Genomic DNA, 18,228 nt, shown 5'->3' with positions numbered 1-18,228 from the left:
CCTAGTTTTGCTGACAATATGAGAGTCAACTATTTGTGGTATATTCTGCAGATTACTTTTCTTTGAAATTAATAACATCAATGGATAAGGCAAAGTATGTAGATGTATTGATGTGGAGAACTAATTTCCCCCCAAAATATTACAATTCCAGTTCAAATTGTTTCCCTTACATTAAATTGTATGTCGGTGTAAATAATTCAGTACCAACTTGCACTGTAATAAGACCCATAAAGAAAAGGAATTGTTAATCAGGTTACACAGGATTTACCCTGTGCCTGTAGAGTTATCTAGAGCATTGTAAATTTTACAACCACTCATTAGACATTTCCTCGAGAGAAACTATTCTCCAAATATAGCTTTTACTTCCACAGGGTTTCAATTTTTTTAATAGAACTTATTAATTTATTTTTGATGTTTTTTCGCACTTTAGAACATAGGAGGCCAAAATAACCCTACAACAATCCTTATTCTCTGTCTCCTTGAAAGAAATGTTGCACCTCATACTTTACCCACCTTTCTCTATCTCCACGCTGAAATATAAAAACCAAAGAACTGCAAATGCTAGAAATCAGAAACAAAGATATTTGACTAGAACGGATCTAGGTTAGTTATGAACAGGTGTTATCAATTCTAGAAGGAGTGAAAGTAGACAAGTCCCCTGGGCCGAATGGAATTTATCTGATGATTCTCTGGGAAGCTAGGGAGGGGATAGCAGAGCCTTTGGCTTTGATATTTGAGTCATCATTGTCTACAGGTTTAATACCTGAGGACTGGAGGATTGCAAATGTTGTACCCTTGTTCAAGAAGGGCAGCAGAGATGACCCAGGTAATTATAGACCAGTGAGTCTTACTTCTGTTGAAGGAAAGGTTTTGGAAAGGATTATAAGAGATAAAATTTATAGTCATCTAGCAAGTAACAATTTGATTTCAGATGGTCAACATGGTTTCATCAAGGGCAGGTTGTGTCTCACAAACCTCATTGAGTTTTTTGAGAAGGTGACCAAGCATGTAGTTGAGGGTAGGGCATTTGATGTGGTATACTTGGACTTTAGTAAAGCCTTTGATAAGGTTCCACATGGTAGGCTGATGGAGAAAATGCTGAGGCATGGAATTGAGGGTGATTTAGCAGTTTGGATTAGAAACTGGCTTTCTGAAAGAAAGCAGCAAGTGGTGGTTAATGGAAAATATTCAGTTTGGAGTCCACAACGATCTGTTTTTGGACCACTGCTGTTTGTCACTTTTATAAATGACTAAGAAACAGTCACAGGTGGATGGATTAGTAAATTTGCAGACGACACTAAAGTTGGTGGAGTTGTGGACAGTTTGGAAGAATGTTACAAATTGCAGGGGGACTTGGATAAACTGCAGTATTGGGCTGAGATGTGGCAAATGGAGTTCAATGCAGCTAAATGTGAGGTGATGCACTTTGGGAAGAATAACAGGAAGGCAGAGTACTGGGTTAATGGAAAGATTCTTGGTAGTGTGGATGTCAGAGGAATCTTGGAGTCCATGTGCATAGATCCCTGAAAGTTGCCACCCAGGTGGATGGTGCTGTTAAGAAGGCATACTGTGTTAGGTTTCATTAGTAGAGGGTGCAATACCATGCTCCAACTATACAAAATGTTGGTGTGGCCACACTTGGAATATTGTGTACAGTTCTGATTGTCCCATTACAGGAAGGATGTGGAAGCATTGGAAAAGGTGCAGAGGAGCTTGACCAGGCTGTTCCCTGTCTAGAGGGAATGTCTTATGAGGAAAGGCTGAGAGACTTGGGTCTGTTCTCATTGGACAGAAGAAGGCTAAGGAGGGATTTGAGAGAGACATACAAGATGATTAGAGGTTTAGATAGGATAGACAGTGAAAGACTTTTTCCTAAGATGATGATGTCAGCATGTACGAGAGGGCATAACTACAAATTGAGGTGTGATAGATTTAAGACAGATGTCAGAGGCAGGTTCTTTATGTAGAGAGTGGTAAGGGTATGGAATGCCCTACCTGCTAATATAGTCAACTCAGCCACATTAGGGAGATTTAAACAATCCTTAGAAAAGCACATGGATGATTTTGGGATAGTGTAGGGGGACGAGCTGAGAATAGTTCACAGGTCGGCGCAACATCGGGGGCTGAAGCACCTGTTCTGCACTGTACTGTTCTATGTTCTATGTTCTAAACATTTCCTAGCTACTGTCAGTTCTGAAGAAACATTAACTCTGATTTCCCTCCACAGATGCTACCAAACCTGCTGAGTTTCCTCAGCAATTTCTGATTTTCTCTCTGTACTCTGACTTCAGTTTGTTGTCTCACTTACTGGATGGGACAGCCTTCACCCAGCCAAAACCTAACTTCAACTTTATCTGTCCGGCAATTGGTCAACCTTACCTGCTCCCAGGAGAAGTGAAGAATATAAGAACTAGGAGAAGCTATTTCAGCTCCTCAAGCCTGTTATGCCATTTAATACAATCATGGCTGACTTCATTCTAGTCTCAACTCCACTTTTCTGCTTGCTCCCCATAACCCTTCAACCCACAACCAACCTACTACTCAGTCTATCTCATTCTTACTTTATTCAGCATCTGCACCACTTTGGGATAATGATTTTCACAGATCCAAATTTCCTTTGAGAAAAGAATTTCTCCTTATCTCTGTTTTAATTCTGCTAACCCTCACTTATTAAAAATTTATTCATGGGTTGAAAGCCTCACTGGCTAGACAGTATTTATTACCCAGAGTCGAAGGTGTGGTGCTGGAAAAGCACAGCAGGTCAGACAGCATCCAAGGAGCAGGAGAGTCAACGTTTTGGGCATAAGCCCTTCATCCTTATGCCCGAAACATCAATTCCCAGCTCCTCGGATGCTGCCTGACCTGCTGTGCTTTTCCACCACCACAGTCTCTACTCTGATCTCCAGCATCTGCTGTTCTCATTTGCTCCCAGTATTTATTGCCCATCCCTAATTACCCAGGGGACAGTTAAGAGTCAACCGCATTGCTGTGGCTCTGGTGTCACATGTCTGCCAGACCAGGTAAGGATGGCAGATTCCTTCCCTAAAGGACGTTAGTGAACCAGAGGAGTTTTTTCCGACAATTGACAATGGTTTTGTAGTCATCATTAGAGTCTTAATTCCAGATTAATACTTCTAAATTTGGCAAATGGAGGATAATTTGGGCAAATTCAACTTGTCCACATTCTATAACACAGTCAGTAATTGAAAATGATTTGGAGGTGCCGGTGTTGGACTGGGGTGTACGAAGTTAAAAATCACACAGCACCGGGTTATATTCCAGCAGGTTTATTTGGAAGCACTAACTTTCAGAGTGGTGCTCCTTCATCAGGTGCACAGCCACCTGATGAAGGAGCAGCAGTCTGAAAGCTCATGCTTGCAAATAAACCTGCTTAGTAATTGAAAAGGGTAACTGACATCATGAGCTTTTTCAGGCATTGGGATTTAAAGGACTGTGTTTCAGATAGCCCAGGTTCAAGTCTCACCTGCTCCAGAGGTGTGTAAAAACATACCAGCAAGTAGGATTGGTGAATCTCCCTGAGACATCACAGACGGTTGTATTTGTGAGAGTAGATATTGGCACCAAGTGTGGAAAAGTGCAATGCAGGTCGTTCTGTGATAATGTAACAGTAATGTTCCTCGTCAACCCTGTGCTATAGAAACTTACGCTATAGAAAACCACAATAGGAAATTGCACTGTATGGGATCACAAATAGAAAATCACTATACCCGTTCAGTAGGAAGTTTGTGTTATCCAAACAGCGTCGACAATTCATCAATCGTGTTATAGCCAATTCACGCTGATGAAACGTGCATTATAACAGAGCAACATGTATTTAAATAGAGGGAGACTGTAAAACTCGATGGTGTGGAGGGATCTGAGTATAAAAATCACAAACAAAACACATAATGCTGGAGAAACTCTGCAGGTCTGGCAACACCTTGGTAGAGAGAAAGAGTTAACATTTCAAGTCTGGTATTTATCAGAAGTTAATTCCATGAGGTTAGTATGTAGGTACAACAAGTGATTAGGAAAGCAGATGTAATGTTATAATTTATTGGTTAAAGCTGTCAGTGAAAGTTTGGCACTAAAATGAACATCTGATAGATGATAGAGTCAAAAGTTAGGGGTGGTGGCTGAAAGTGGAGTTGATACCAAAACCACATCAGCTGTAACCTTCATGGTGAAGTAAGTTCTTTGAACCAAATAGTCTATTCCTGATCCTAAACTCAGTGTCGTCCTGAAGGCCCTTACCTCTGGTATTCCCTCCTTAAATCTTGCTACCTTTGTTTTTATTGAGGATGCTCCTGAAAACCTACCTATCTCGCTAAGATTATAGTAGCCCACAATAGCAAGATCTTATGTGATTCAGTGTCATATTTTGGATTGTAATACTCCTTTCACAGCACCTTGTGATCTTTCCAACGTTAAGAACTCCATACAAGTTGCAAATTGTACTAAACAGTGTCACTGGCTAAACGCTCCTCACCTATTTCATGCATACATTTGTGAAATTATTTGCTTGCATATTTAAAGTTGACCTCTCAGATTTTTTTTTGTGCCTTCTCTTTACAGATATAGTTTCAGACCCAGTCCCAGATGAGTGCGTGTTGGGATATTCCTGTCAACAGTGCCATTCCAATATTTCAACGCAAGGACCTCTCAATGACTGTGTCACCTGCCTAGGTATTCATTGTTTCGATGCTTTGTGCCTGTTTGTAATTTCTCTGAGAAGACCATTCAACTGCCAATTCTAAATCTCTTGCCTCCAATAAAGGAGTGAGATGAACAATGAAATGTTGCGCCAGGTTCATTGGAAAATAAATGCAGCACAGCTGAGATTGTTACTGATACTGCTGCTTTAAACCAGCACTAGCTGACTGGGAACTGGTCCTGGCTGTCTCAGACTGTGGGTATATTCTCTCTGAGGCTGTTATTTTCTTGCTGCTTAGTGAGCTCCTTCAATTCCTCATGCAATGTAAAGCTCCTTTATTGATATCTATATGTAGTAGTTTCTCAAATACAGGTCTCTGCATACAGGTTCAATCAAGACTAATCTTCTTTTCTACCGATGCTAGAGTCATGTCATCATTTAATCATCTGATATATTATGTTAAAGAACTTGTCTACCCCGCACCCCCCCCCCCCCCTCGCCCCACCCCCCTCGCCCCAAGGTTCTCTTTGCTTGGTCTCCATTATTCCAATAGCTCACTCGCACCTACTTCCATAGTCTTTGTAATCTTTGATATTACATTGTTGCAATCATTGAAACAATTTTTGCCTTCCTTCAATGTCTCAGTTTAACAGGTTGAGATAAGCTGGAACTCTGTCTGGATATCTTGACCTGGTTCATTTGAGGTCATCCTGAGGGTGATAGTGTTGTCCCATGTCTAGAATAGTTGTAACATTCCTGTATTTTGGTGAATGTGTTCTAGGTACAGTTGTGTCCTATCTTTTGATAATCGCACTTGGTCTCACTTCCTGACTCAAGTAAATACAATGCCTTCCTGTCCCATCTGAAATGCTCCGGCAATATAAAACCTCAGATAGTCTGGTTCCCTAATGAACATAGCTTCTGTTATCATGTCCCTTCGTCAGACTTCCTGGCCTTGTTTTACAGTTGACTGAGATTTTGGCCTGTGTGTCGGATTGCATCACTTCTGCTGCTTAATGCTGGGGCTGTTTTATCTTCTTGTGATCTTGAGTTTATGTTTGGTTTAAAATTGTTCTAGAACTGGTGATCCATTTTAATCATCCATACATTAATAATTCCATTGGCAGGTACCCCTGATGCAGTGATGTTGGTCTGTGACCGAGTCAACCCCATTCCTAGTCTGGGTTCTTATAACTTCAATATCTTGTCTGCTGTTCCCTCTCTGTTTAACTGAAGATGGGGAGCATGTCATATGATCAATGTCCACCTCCAGAATAAACTTCCTCAAATCCTTGTTCATGAACTGAGGTCTAATGTCCTCTGGGAATTCCTCTGGAAAACCGTGTACCTCCTTTTTCAGTGCCCTCATCACTGTATCTACTTTGTCTAAATGAAGTCATGCCTCCTCAATCCATCCTGAATAATAGTTGGCCCGCAATACAACTTCCCTCCGAAATCAGATCAACCCATTGCTAACCTCTCCAATAATATTGTTGGGAATGTGGATGAAATTGTTGACTTTGTACTTGGCACTTGGGTGTGTATGGCCCACACGTAGCACTTTGAAATGTAGTTCTATATGTCCTTTGAAAAGTCTGACCACCACATGGATTGTCATGCTCTTTCCTTTTACTTGGTGGAAACTGGATATTCCCCATGGAGTTTCAGTAGGATTTCTCTTCACATCGACTTTGGTATGAGCAATAAATCTTCCATTATTGTCCAGTATTGTCTTTTGCTTATGGTGCCATTTCAACAAGTGGTCTGCTGGAATATATTTTGACCTTCCCTCCACTCATCCACCCACAATGCATCCATGGATACTCAGCACCACAACCACGCACACACCACCTTTGGGAAAGAGTTTTCTAACCTTTGTGCAGTCTGTATCAGATTTTGAGATACACGTGCATCTACATTGCATTTCTCCTCAATGTCTCTCTTAATCTGGTGAAATGTTGATTATAGCCATAGAATAAGATGTTACTTTTACAAAAATAAGTTGCTCTTTTTCTGCTCACTTCACTGTTTCTCGTGCATGTATCTCCCATTACTTGCGCTTTGAATGGAATTTGATTATGCTGTCATACCTCACCAGCCCAAGCCTGAATTATTACATGTGTGGAGATATGGCTGAAATGGTTTTCCAACCCAATAATGTTACCAAAGCTTCAGCGTATATCTCAACCCAAAATGAGTCAATGAGTCAAACCTTTCACTGTTAATGTTTCCTTCTTTTTGGCTGTATACTTCTGTTAGTCACCATCAAAATTCTTCCTGTAAAATAAATTAAATTTTCACATTCCATTAACTTACGCTTGAATAAGGATTATTCTAGTCCTATGGTAGTGTAGGAATTAAGTCTGGATTATAATGTGCTAAAGCAACAGTAAAGTCACATCTCCTTAATCTTTTCAAGAGCAGCAGTATGTTCATGACTCCAGTCCTCTTGCTGGCCTTGTTTTGAAAGCTCAATAATGGATTAAGTGAGACTGGCAAAGTTAGGGAAAAAAATTCCCACTAGATTCACCATGCCGAAGAACCTCTGGATATCTTCTATGTACTGTTCGCCGAGCTGGAAATTTGTGTTGCAGACGTTTCATCCCCTGTCTAGGTGACATCCTCAGTGCTTGGGAGCCTCCAGTGAAGCGCTTCTGTGATCTTCCCTCTGGCATTTGTAGTGGTTTGAATCTGCCGCTTCCGGTTTTCAGGTCCAGCTGTCCGCTGCAGTGGTCGGTATATTGGGTCCAAGTCGATGTGTTTATTGATTGAATACAGCCGGAAGCAGCAGATTCAAACCACTACAAATGCTGGAGAAAAGATCACAGAAGCGCTTCACAGGAGGCTCCCAGGCACTGAGGATGTCACCTAGACAGGGGACGAAATGTCTGCAACACAAATCCCAGCTCAGTGAACAAAACCACAACAACGAGCACCCAAGCTACAAATTTTCTCCCAAACTTTGATCTTCTTTGTACTGCATGCTTGAAATTCATTGATCATTGACGTCTTCTTTTGATCCACCTTGGAGGTTGTGTCCGAGAGAAGTATGAACACTTCTCATTCGGCGAAAGGCCTGTGTTTTGTTATGTCATTATCATATACCTGAATGTTTGGTTGTGTTTCATCTTCATTTGTCGTGCTGTAGGATGCCATCCACGTGGAAAATGGTTCCCAGTCTCCCTTCCAGGATTCTAAGATATTGCCCTTTCAAAAATTTCTGATGCGGAGGAGATCCCAAGTGGTAGCAGCTGAAGTAATATCACCCAATTAGTGTGATTAATGTAGTCAGAAATGTTGAATGCACAGTGCTGTTAAAACCAGGTTGCTCTCAATTTTGTCCCACCATCATCAGCGAAGGAAGCTGGACTTCCTTTCTTACTCTTTTGACTGGGTGCGATCCACACACTGTTTGGTTCTCCATTTATCTTAGGACCTGTTGCCAGCCCTGAGCAGCACTGTGTCAGTTCTGTCACGGATGATATTACCTTGCTTTCATCCAGGTTTTCTAACTGAGGTGTAACTTTTCCTTTCAAAGGATGAGGAACTTTTTCTGGGAGAGTAGAAGCAGATCAATTTAGCATCTTCTTGCAGAATATCCTGCTTCAAATTGCCTGAAGCTTTGAATAGTTTCCTAAATTCTTGCTGCTATTCCTTCTCGTCTTCATTCTGAAATATTGTATCTACTTTCTCTAAGTGTCCGAAGTGAACACTTGTACGCTCAAGATGAGATATTCTCATTCCTCAGTATGTGTAATATTTCAGTGATGCTTTTTCCTCTAAGACTATTGGTGGTAATGTGTCCCAAAATCTATGCCTCCTGGACCTTGGAGCTTTATGTTTGTTGGTCTGATTCTCTCAGATTTCAATGATGGCAAGCTGTCTGTCTAAATTGAATTTAATTTTATTGAGCTTTCTCCTTGTGTGATTTGCATTTTTCTCAAAATTATGGAAGAGTTGGACCAAAGGATCTGTTTCTGTGCTGTACATCTCTGTGACTCTATGTCGTTTTGCAGGAGTGTTATCATTTTTGGGGTCTCGAAGGAGCTGTTAATTAATGAAATTCCCTAAATTGGACACGTGTAATGCTTAGCTCCTCCTGCTGGACATTTATTGTACTTCTAATTCTGTTTCGCGGTCCAACCAAATATGGTCGTTGATACTGACCATTTCCTATGGCTTTCTAACATCATATGCTCATCAGAAGAATTCTCAATCTATCAACATTCACTTATTATGACCCTGATTTTTACCTGTATAGCGGATTTGTTGGATTGTTCTAGTGTTACAACCTCCTTGGATTAACGATAGTTGCTCATTTCTTATCTCGCACATCAACTACCATATTCATCCTGCAAAGCTCTGTACATGCAATATCCTGCTAGGGATAATATAAATCTGGTAAAATGGCCTCAGTTAATTCTCCTAAATGCAGATATTGCTGAATAATTCTCACCCATTCTATCTCTAAAATTCTTTTGGGGCGAAGGAAGTATGCATTGTCTGTTTTAATCAATGCATCATGTTCCTTCGTACTTTCTTCCCTGCTTTGTTTTACTAGAATATTGTGAGCTATTACCACTTCCAAGAGCTCCTACTTCCCATCTTATGATGGGTCTTCAGTGTTATCTCATGGCTAAGGTAATGGCAATGGAGCTGTCACCCCGATGGATTATAGCAACTTAATGACCCAGGATGGCTGATTTGTTTTTTCCCCTTCTTACGTAGCAGTGTTCCAATTCTGTTTCTATCCTCCAGGATATGTTTCTCTTGTGGCTAAGCTTCAAAGTCTTGTGAGGATTTACTTTCTTGTCCTTTATCATCTTCCCAGCCTCTAACACTGTAACTGAAGTTTTCCAAGGTGTCTTTCTGCTTTCGAGTCTTTTCCATTCCCAGCATTTTTTTCTGTTAATCTTCAATATATTGCATCTATTTGACAGAGGCAATTTCATTGTCTTCTAGATTACTCCAATGGTCCATATAAACCAACACATCTCTCTGACTGTCCATGTAGACCTCATGTCCCAACTACCACTGCCTGTCTTTTGGACCTTCCCTTTTGAGCTGTGACCCTTGGACTCTGCTGTAACATCAGACCCTGGTTCTGTTTCGGTTTTCTCACTGCCACCATGTTTTACCTTGGAACTTTAAGCCAATGTTGTTACCTGCTCTTTGAGATATTGCAGGTCCCTGAAGAAAAGTTACACCTGAAACATCGACTTCTCCACCTCCCTGATGCTTCCTGGCTTGCTGGATTCTTCCAGCCTCCTGCCTGTCTGTTTTGGATTCCAGCATCTACAATTTTTTAGTCTCTAGTTAAATATCTCTGGACTTGAATGTCTGTGCATACACCTTCCCCCAAGTCACCTGCTCCTCATTATTAAGTAAGGCTTTTGTAAGTGTTCTGTGACACTTCTTTATTTGAATCTGTAAATAAGTTATTTAAGGCGGCACGGTGGCACAGTGGTTAGCACTGCTGCCTCACAGCACCGGGGACCTGGGTTCAATTCCCACCTCAGGCGACTGACTGTGTGGAGTTTGCACATTCTCCCCGTGTCTGTGTGGGTTTCCTCCGGGTGCTCCGGTTTCCTCCCACAGTCCAAAGATGTGCGGGTCAGGTGAATTGGCCATGCTAAATTGCCCGTAGTGTTAGGTAAGGGGTATATGTAGGGGTATGGGTGGGTTGCGCTTCGGCGGGTCAGTGTGGACTTGTTGGGCCGAAGGGCCTGTTTCCACACTGTGAGTAATCTAATCTAATCTAGAGTAATCTAATCTAATCTAGAACACCTCTCCCATGTAATATTTAGGATCTCTCTCTTCACATGTTCCATGATTGGTGCCTTGTTTCTGACTGATGTCATGTGATTAATTACAGCATCATGTTACATGAATGTCATTGCACTTTTGGTTGTGATCGACGCTTGTAATTTAGCTTCAGAAACGGCATGGAAACACATGGAAACACGCAGTGACTTTAAGCTGGATTGTGAAACATTAAACCCAAAAATGCAATAAGGCTAATGCAAGAAGTGTTAGAGAAATCTGTACAAAATAAAATCCATGAAAAGAGAAATTCAAGATAGGGATTACACATTAGAAAGAAGATGCAGGCTTAAAAGGCAGACTTTGTGTAAGTCTAAACACTAAACGCAAGCTAGAAAGGATCTGTTGTTTTCAGTCCTTCATGTTAGATTAGATTCCCTACAGTATGGAAGCAGGCCATTTGGCTCAACAAGTCCAAACCAACCCACCCCCCACCCTTATATTTACCCCTGACTAATGCACCTAACACTTGGGCAATTTTGCATGGCCAATTCACCTGAACTGCACATCTTTGGATTGTGGGAGGAAATAGGAGTACATCCTTATAGACACAGGGCAAATGTGCAAACTCCACACAGACATTCGCCTGAGGCTGGAACTGAGCTCATGCTCCTGGTGCTGTGAGGCAGCAGTGCTAACCACTGAGCCACCATGCCACCCCTTGTGAAATCAGATTCTGGAATCATTTAGATATTATCGTGAAATATGTGAGATCTTCCTGGACCAATGTAAATTAGTGAATTAATTATTTTAAGTAAACTTGAACTTCTATAATGTCCTTCATAACTATGCTCCAAAGTGCTTAACAATCAATTAAACTTGTGAAGTATGAAGGTTGTAATGTAGGGAACACAACAGCAATGAGGCAGTGACTAGTTAATCTAGTCAATGTGACAGTAGCTAGTTAATCTAGTCAATGTGACAGTAACTAGTTAATCTAGTTAATGTGACAGTGACTAATTAATTTTATTTTTCTTTGTGATGTTGCCTGACCAAGGATTAAATCCTGTGAATAAATTCCCTATTCTTTTTTGAGGGAGGACTTCTACATTAACCCACAAAGGCAATGAGGGCTTTGGTTAATTATTTCATTTCAACTCTAAGGATGCTGAATCCCTGAGTCCTGCAATCAGGGATCAGGCTTGAATTTTGTGCTCAAGTTCTGGGGTGTGACATGGTTTTCAGCCACTGGGACATGTATCAACTGAACCACAACCTGCCCTGCAGTGATGGGTTATATTTCAGCATAAGTTCAGTTGATATCATGCTTATTTCCCACACTGGCTCAGGCTACCATGAAGGACTCTCCTCCTCAACCTCTCTCCCCTGGCCTGAGGCGTGATGACCTTCAGGTTAAACTACTACCAGCTGTTCCTTTCTCATGACAGAGCAGGCCTTTGGTCTTCTGTGACTGTGGGAACTTTACCTTTTTTCTAGCACCCTAGAAACAGCACATTTTGAGGATTGTTCTCAGGCACCAGATCTGATAACTTTCTCAGAATGTATTTTCGGTATTCTGTCAGAACACGTGAAAAATATTCAGACCAGGAAAGTATCCCACATGGAGCCACTAATAAAGAACACTATCCACTTCTCTACTCGTCATGAGTGACTCTATTTAACATGTCCAAGATGGAGACTGTGTCCCTGTGGATTGTGTTCAGTAGCAGCTGAATATGAGAACTTTCATTTACACTAAATTGACTAAGTTGCAGAATTCTATTCCTTCGTCCTGCTCAAACATGTAATTGAATGCAAATTTAATATGATAAACATTTTTTGACAGTGAAATCTTTGAATAGATTTATTAGGTTGCTTTATTACATATGATAAATATTTGTGTATTCCACACTGTGCTTAATGAGAACAACTGTAGTGCGAATCCATAATAAGTAGCACTGTGAACATTTCTGAATTTTGCAACTGTGTGTAGCAAACACTGGAGAGTTACAAGCAGCATCTGCAGGATAGGGTTCAAGTTGATAAAGCTATTGACAATATCTTGACAAATATCCGACTGTAAGCTCTATCTGGTCTTTTGCAGATGAAGTGAAGGAATGGAACACCATAGAGTCTGAGCAAAAAACGTATGATTCTCGGAGTGATCATGACTTCCTTATTCAAAACACATTAAATCGCCAGTCATCGGAAACTCAGGATGAAGAACAAGGGGTATAATTTTTCTGTCGTTTAATACAGTGCATTTTGGGGAGACCTCTAGGGATCATAACTCTGCTCAATCCATAGAATTCCAACAGCATGGAAGCTGGACATCAAGTCCACACTGACCCTTCAAACAGCCTCCCACCCAGACCTACCCTATTCAAGTAACCCCATATTTCCCATGGCTAGTCCACCTAGCCTGCACATCCATGCAATGGAAGAAGAAACCAGAGCACCTGGAGGGGACCCACACAGACGCGTGCAGAACACGTAACCTCCACAAAGACAGCCTCCTGAGGCTGGAATTGAACCCAGATCCTTTGTACTGTAAGGCATCAATGCTAGTCACTCAGCCACCATGCTGCCCCAGTCTATATTTAGTGTGTTGATGGCGTTTTAAAACTTGGGAAGGAAAATTGAGATAAATCTTTCATTTTATTGCCTGGGTAGTAATCTTAAAGAACAGATCACTTGTCAAGTTATAAAAGACATCTGATTTTTATCGCCGCGATTTCAACAGAAGCATTTCTTACTCGCAACTTCACTGCTGTTGTTCTCTTCTGGAGCTATCTCAATCCTTTTCCCCCCTTCAGAGACATCTTGCTGCTTGACTGACTGACTCTAACGAATGATGTCTCCTCAAAATTCAATCAGGGTTATGAAGTATTGCCAATGCCAAAATGATAGATGTCCCTTGAATGATCAGGCGTTGTTAGTATATGGGCCATTGCTTGATAACTGGGCAAAATGCCATTGACATCAAGAGACATTGTTAACTTGAAACATTCGCTCTTTCCTTAGAAGTTATTAAACAAAAGAAGGTGGATCTACTGGTGTATTGGTCATGTCACTGGGACGAGTAGTGTGGAATCCCAGACTAATGTCTGGGAACATTTGGGGGGGCACGGTGGCACCGTGGTTAGCACTGCTGCCTCACAGCGCCTGTAGACCCGGGTTCAATTCCCGACTCAGGCGACTGACTGTGTGGAGTTTGCACATTCTCCCCGTGTCTGCGTGGGTTTCCTCCGGGTGCTCCGGTTTCCTCCCACAGTCACAAAGATGTGCGGGTCAGGTGAATTGGTCAAGCTAAATTGCCCGTAGTGTTAGGTAAGGGGTAATTGTGGGGGTATGGGTGGGTTGCGCTTCGGCGGGTCGGTGTGGGCTTGTTGGGCCGAAGGGCCTGTTTCCACACTGTAAGTCTAATCTAACATTGATTTGAATCGCACCATGGCAGATGGTAAAATGTGAATTCACTGAAAATCAGAAATAATAAGCCTTGATATCAAGGCTGAATTCGACTGAGTGTGGCATCAAGGAGCCCTAGCAAAACTGCAGTCAATGGGAATCAGGGGGGAAACTGTTGGACTCATACCTAACACAGACAAAAATGGGTGCGGCTGTTGGAGGTCAGTCATCTCAGCCCCAAGACATCTCTGCAGGAGTTCCTCAGGATAGTGTCCTCAGCCCAACCATCTTCAGCTGCTGCCTTCCATGACAGGGTCAGAAGTGGAGATATTCACTGATGATTGAACAATGCTCAGCATCATTTGCAACTCCTCAAATACTGAAGCAGTCTATGTTCAAATGCAACGAGACCTGGTCAATATATAGCCTTGGGCTGAAAGGTAGCAAGTAACATTCATGCCACACAAATGCCAGGCTATGACTGTCTCTAATAAGAGACAGTCTAACTCCTGATATTCAATGATATTAGAGTCAAAAAGTATGGCTCTGGAAAAGTACAGAAGGTCAGGCAGCATCCGAGGAGCAGGAGAGTAGATGTTTCAGGCATTCCTATAGGAGACTTATGCCCGGAGCGTCGACTCCCCTGCTTCTTGAATGCTGCTGGACCTGCTGTGCTTTTCCAGTGTCATACTTTTCTACTCTGACTCTCCAGCATCTCTCGTCCTCACTTTTTCTCATTCAGTGATATTACCACTACTGACTTTCCACTATCAACATCTTGGAAGTTACTTTTGACCAGAAACTAGAATCGCCACATGAACACAATAGTCAGAAGCTGGGAATCCTGCAGCGAGTAACTCACCTCTTTACTCTCCAAAGCCTGTCCACCATCTATAAGGCACAAGTTAGGAGTGCAGTGGAATACTCCCCACTTGCCTGGACAGGTACAGCTCCAACAACATTCAACAAACTTGTCACCATCCAGAACAAAACAGCCTAATTGAATGCACCACATCCACATGCAACGACTAATCACTTCGTCCACCACCAAAGGAGACAGGACATAGAATTATAGAAGCATCTAGCTGTTTGACAGAGCAAACTGATGGTTTTGGCTTCCCTGCTCTCTCCCTTTGGACCCAGAGGCACTCTTTCCAAGTATTTACTCTCTGAGGAAATCTACTGTTGTATCTACTTTTACCATCAACTTTGGCATTCCACATCATCGCATCGCACCACATTAAAGAATTTCTCAGTATCTTGCCTTGGGTTGAAAAAAGGGCTGTAGCCAATATTTAACACTTCTCTGGCTCAGTTAAATCCACACATTCTACTGCAGCTCCTTGGTCAGATGAATGTCATAGATTTCTAAAGTAGTGGTCAGAAAGGAATTGTTTTTTTTCTTTCAGAGCAGTCTGAGTAGAGAGCGAACCAACGCCAGTTACCATTTTTAAAAATCAAACTGTATATACGCAACCGTACACAGATAAATCAAATGTAATAAGTTTCTAAGAGTTGTCAAAGTTAGTTTTTTGTCCAATTTTTCAACTTGTCAAATTTTAATATTCACACATTCCTTCGGCAGGGGAACAGGCCATTGTGTTGGTCCTGGCTCTCCAAAGAACATTGTGAATTAGTGCTACTTTCCTGCCTTTCCCTTACCCCTTTGACATTGTTTCTATTACAATAATCAGCCAAAGACATCTTGAATGCCTCAATTTAGTCTGCATTTACCACACTTCCAAGGCATGCATTCCAAACCAGAACCACTGGTGTGAATAAGGTTTTATCACATTAGATTTATTGCTTTCTGTGCTAATGATGAAGAATTGTGGTTGAAACCTACGAAAAGTGAAAACTATTAGGGATAGCAAGAGGAAATAAAAATGCCTGAAACTTCCTTTTAAGAATGTTAATTCTGATGGTTCCTGTTGTTTTATTTGACATTGTCCCTTATATCTTTCACCTAGGATGACAAATGCTCCGAGATGTCATTTGGTCTTTTCTTCAAAGATGGGAAGAAGCGGATTGATTACATTTTGGTCTATAAAATATCGAGTATACAGGTGGAGAAGAGGAATACTTTCGAAAGAAACCTGCGAGCAGAAGGACTGCAACTGGAAAGAGAGGTGTGAACCAAAGAAAGTTAGTTTATGAGTGGAGAAGAAAGTCTAGAAATGTAGAAAGAGGACAAGTCATTTGGAAAGAGTATTCAGGGCCTTTCGCACCTTAGTGTCCCATCTTGCCACAATCCCTCTCTCCTTCCATTCCGTTACAGAGCTTCCAATTTCTTTTTTCTCTCTTCCTGCTTTTTTGCCTCTCCACTTGCTTAGAGCCTCATGCATCATAATTTATCCTTGTGCTGATGTAAAAGGGCTGCAAGCTGAAAGGTCAATTCCTCCCTTATCTACAGATCTAATCTATCCCAGTGTTGTTTTGCTTTTATTTCAGATTTTCGTTAGCTACTATATATGCTTCACATTAGGTTATTTATAATAATCTCCCATGTCACTGCATTTAAATATCTGTGTGAAGTTGCTTCATAAAAGGACCTCTTTCACTAGCTTTACCGGTTGAAGGAGTGAGCAGCTGATCCCTACTGTCTGTCTCTGGTCAATGCTCTATTAGGATTATCTATCTATCTATCTATCTATCTATCTATCTATCTATCTATCTATCTATCTGTTTGTCTGTCTGTCAGTCAGTCTGTCTATCTCTCACACACTCTCTCTCATGTGCTCTCTGTCACGCACTCTCTCTCTTTTGCACTCATCAGTCATGCTCTCTTTCTCTCGTGTTTGCTTTCTTGCACTCTCTCATACTCACTGCCTCTCTCTCTCTCTTGCATCCTTCTCTTATGTGCTCTCTCTTTCTTGTAGCCTGTCCCTGACTCACTCTCACTCTTTCATGTTCTCTTTCTCTCTCTCATTCTCTTCCTCTATCAGACTCTGTCTCATGCTATGCATCTCTTTCTCTCTTGCGGTCAATCTCTCTCTATCGAGATCTTGTTCAGTCTCTCTGTCTCACACATGCTCTCTCTCCCTCACTCACTCTCTGTCTCTCTCGTGGTCTCTCTCTGTCAAGCACTCTCTCTCACACAGTCTTGGATTCACACACACTGTTCTTGGCAGTAAGGATGAGCTATAGATAAGGAAAGGATTGGCGATTAGCCTCTGTGGGGAAAACAGTTTGGCAGCAAGCCCTATCTGGATTCCCACATCGTACTTGGACATTTGGGTAGAACAGCAATCAAAATCCATTTTGTTGGGAAGTGAAGAAGTTTGAAGAAAAATAGTTATACAATAAACTCATGTTTATGTATCAATAAGTAGTTTATTTATCATAGGATAGAGGTCCAGGACCATGAGAACTGATTTAAATAAAACATATCCCTTGATGAATAAGCTACAAGTCAGTTGAACTGGAAGAAGCTGGAGACTGGCAAATAGTAAATATAGACTGCGGTTTACTCACCTCACTGAAGTCTATTAGGGAAAGAAACCTGCTGTCCCTACCTGGTCTGGTCTACATGTGACTCCCACAAAAATATGGTTGACTCTCTGGGCAATTAGGGACGAACATTGAATATGGGACTAACCAGTGATGCACACATCCCATGACTGAATCAATAAAAGACATTAAAATATTCCCAGCAAGTACTTGTGTCATTTTGGACAAAACTAGATGACATATTTAACTAATTTTAGAAGCTTGTTAATTGAAGATATTTGTTTATAGCGTAATTTATCTTCCAATAATATTGAAAGTATTTGACAACAATAGTCCATTTAGTAAGGGATCTACATATATTTATTTTTTGTTAGTTTGATTGAATGAGTATTATTTTCAGGCGATAGTTTTGGTGCAGTTCCTTCTGAAGTAGATCAGTGTCTGCGGTCAGGAGATTTTAGCCTTAACAAAACTCTCGATGAAATTTTGGTTTCAGGCAAAAACACAATTCATTGCCTTTATGTTACGACAATGACACTATGGTGGACCTTGTGTCTTTTTTTAAATATAAGAGTCGATTTGAGCATCGTGCAGATTTATTGCAATAATATAACATGAAGGAAACACACTTCACAGTTTGTTTTCACCTGATAACTATGGAATCTTTTTTTCATGAAGTATGGATCCAAATCCTTTAGCAGTAACTAATTATGAAACAAGTAAGGGATGTGATTAATGCTGAGCTCTGTTTCACGGGGCAGCTCTTGTAATATCTGTAATTATTTCTTAACACAGCAGGTTACTTAGTGATAATTATTTCTGTTGTTTTCATTTTTAAGACAATATTTTTTCATTAGTATAATCCATTTCATTTTCAAGACAATACTTTTTCATTAGTATAATCCATTAGTATAAAACATTGTACTCAGCAGAGCAAAAATGGTAAAAGTCAG

At 41.1% G+C, this 18,228-nt stretch overlaps 1 protein-coding gene across 1 annotated transcript in view; it reads left to right on the top strand.

Annotated features, from left to right (window-relative positions):
• Positions 1-18,228, top strand: part of ano3 (anoctamin 3) — a 582,275-nt gene that overhangs the window by 368,786 nt on the left and 195,261 nt on the right. Inside the window, exons 4-6 of the mRNA XM_060838668.1 lie at positions 4,576-4,686; positions 12,522-12,649; positions 15,796-15,954. Of these exons, the coding sequence (XP_060694651.1) occupies positions 4,576-4,686; positions 12,522-12,649; positions 15,796-15,954 (398 nt within the window). The remainder of the gene's footprint in view (positions 1-4,575; positions 4,687-12,521; positions 12,650-15,795; positions 15,955-18,228) is intronic.

This window comes from Hemiscyllium ocellatum, chromosome 18 (genome assembly GCF_020745735.1).
Source record: "Hemiscyllium ocellatum isolate sHemOce1 chromosome 18, sHemOce1.pat.X.cur, whole genome shotgun sequence".
NCBI classification, from domain to species: Eukaryota; Metazoa; Chordata; class Chondrichthyes; order Orectolobiformes; family Hemiscylliidae; genus Hemiscyllium; species Hemiscyllium ocellatum.
This window is presented reverse-complemented; position numbering and strand designations above follow the sequence as displayed.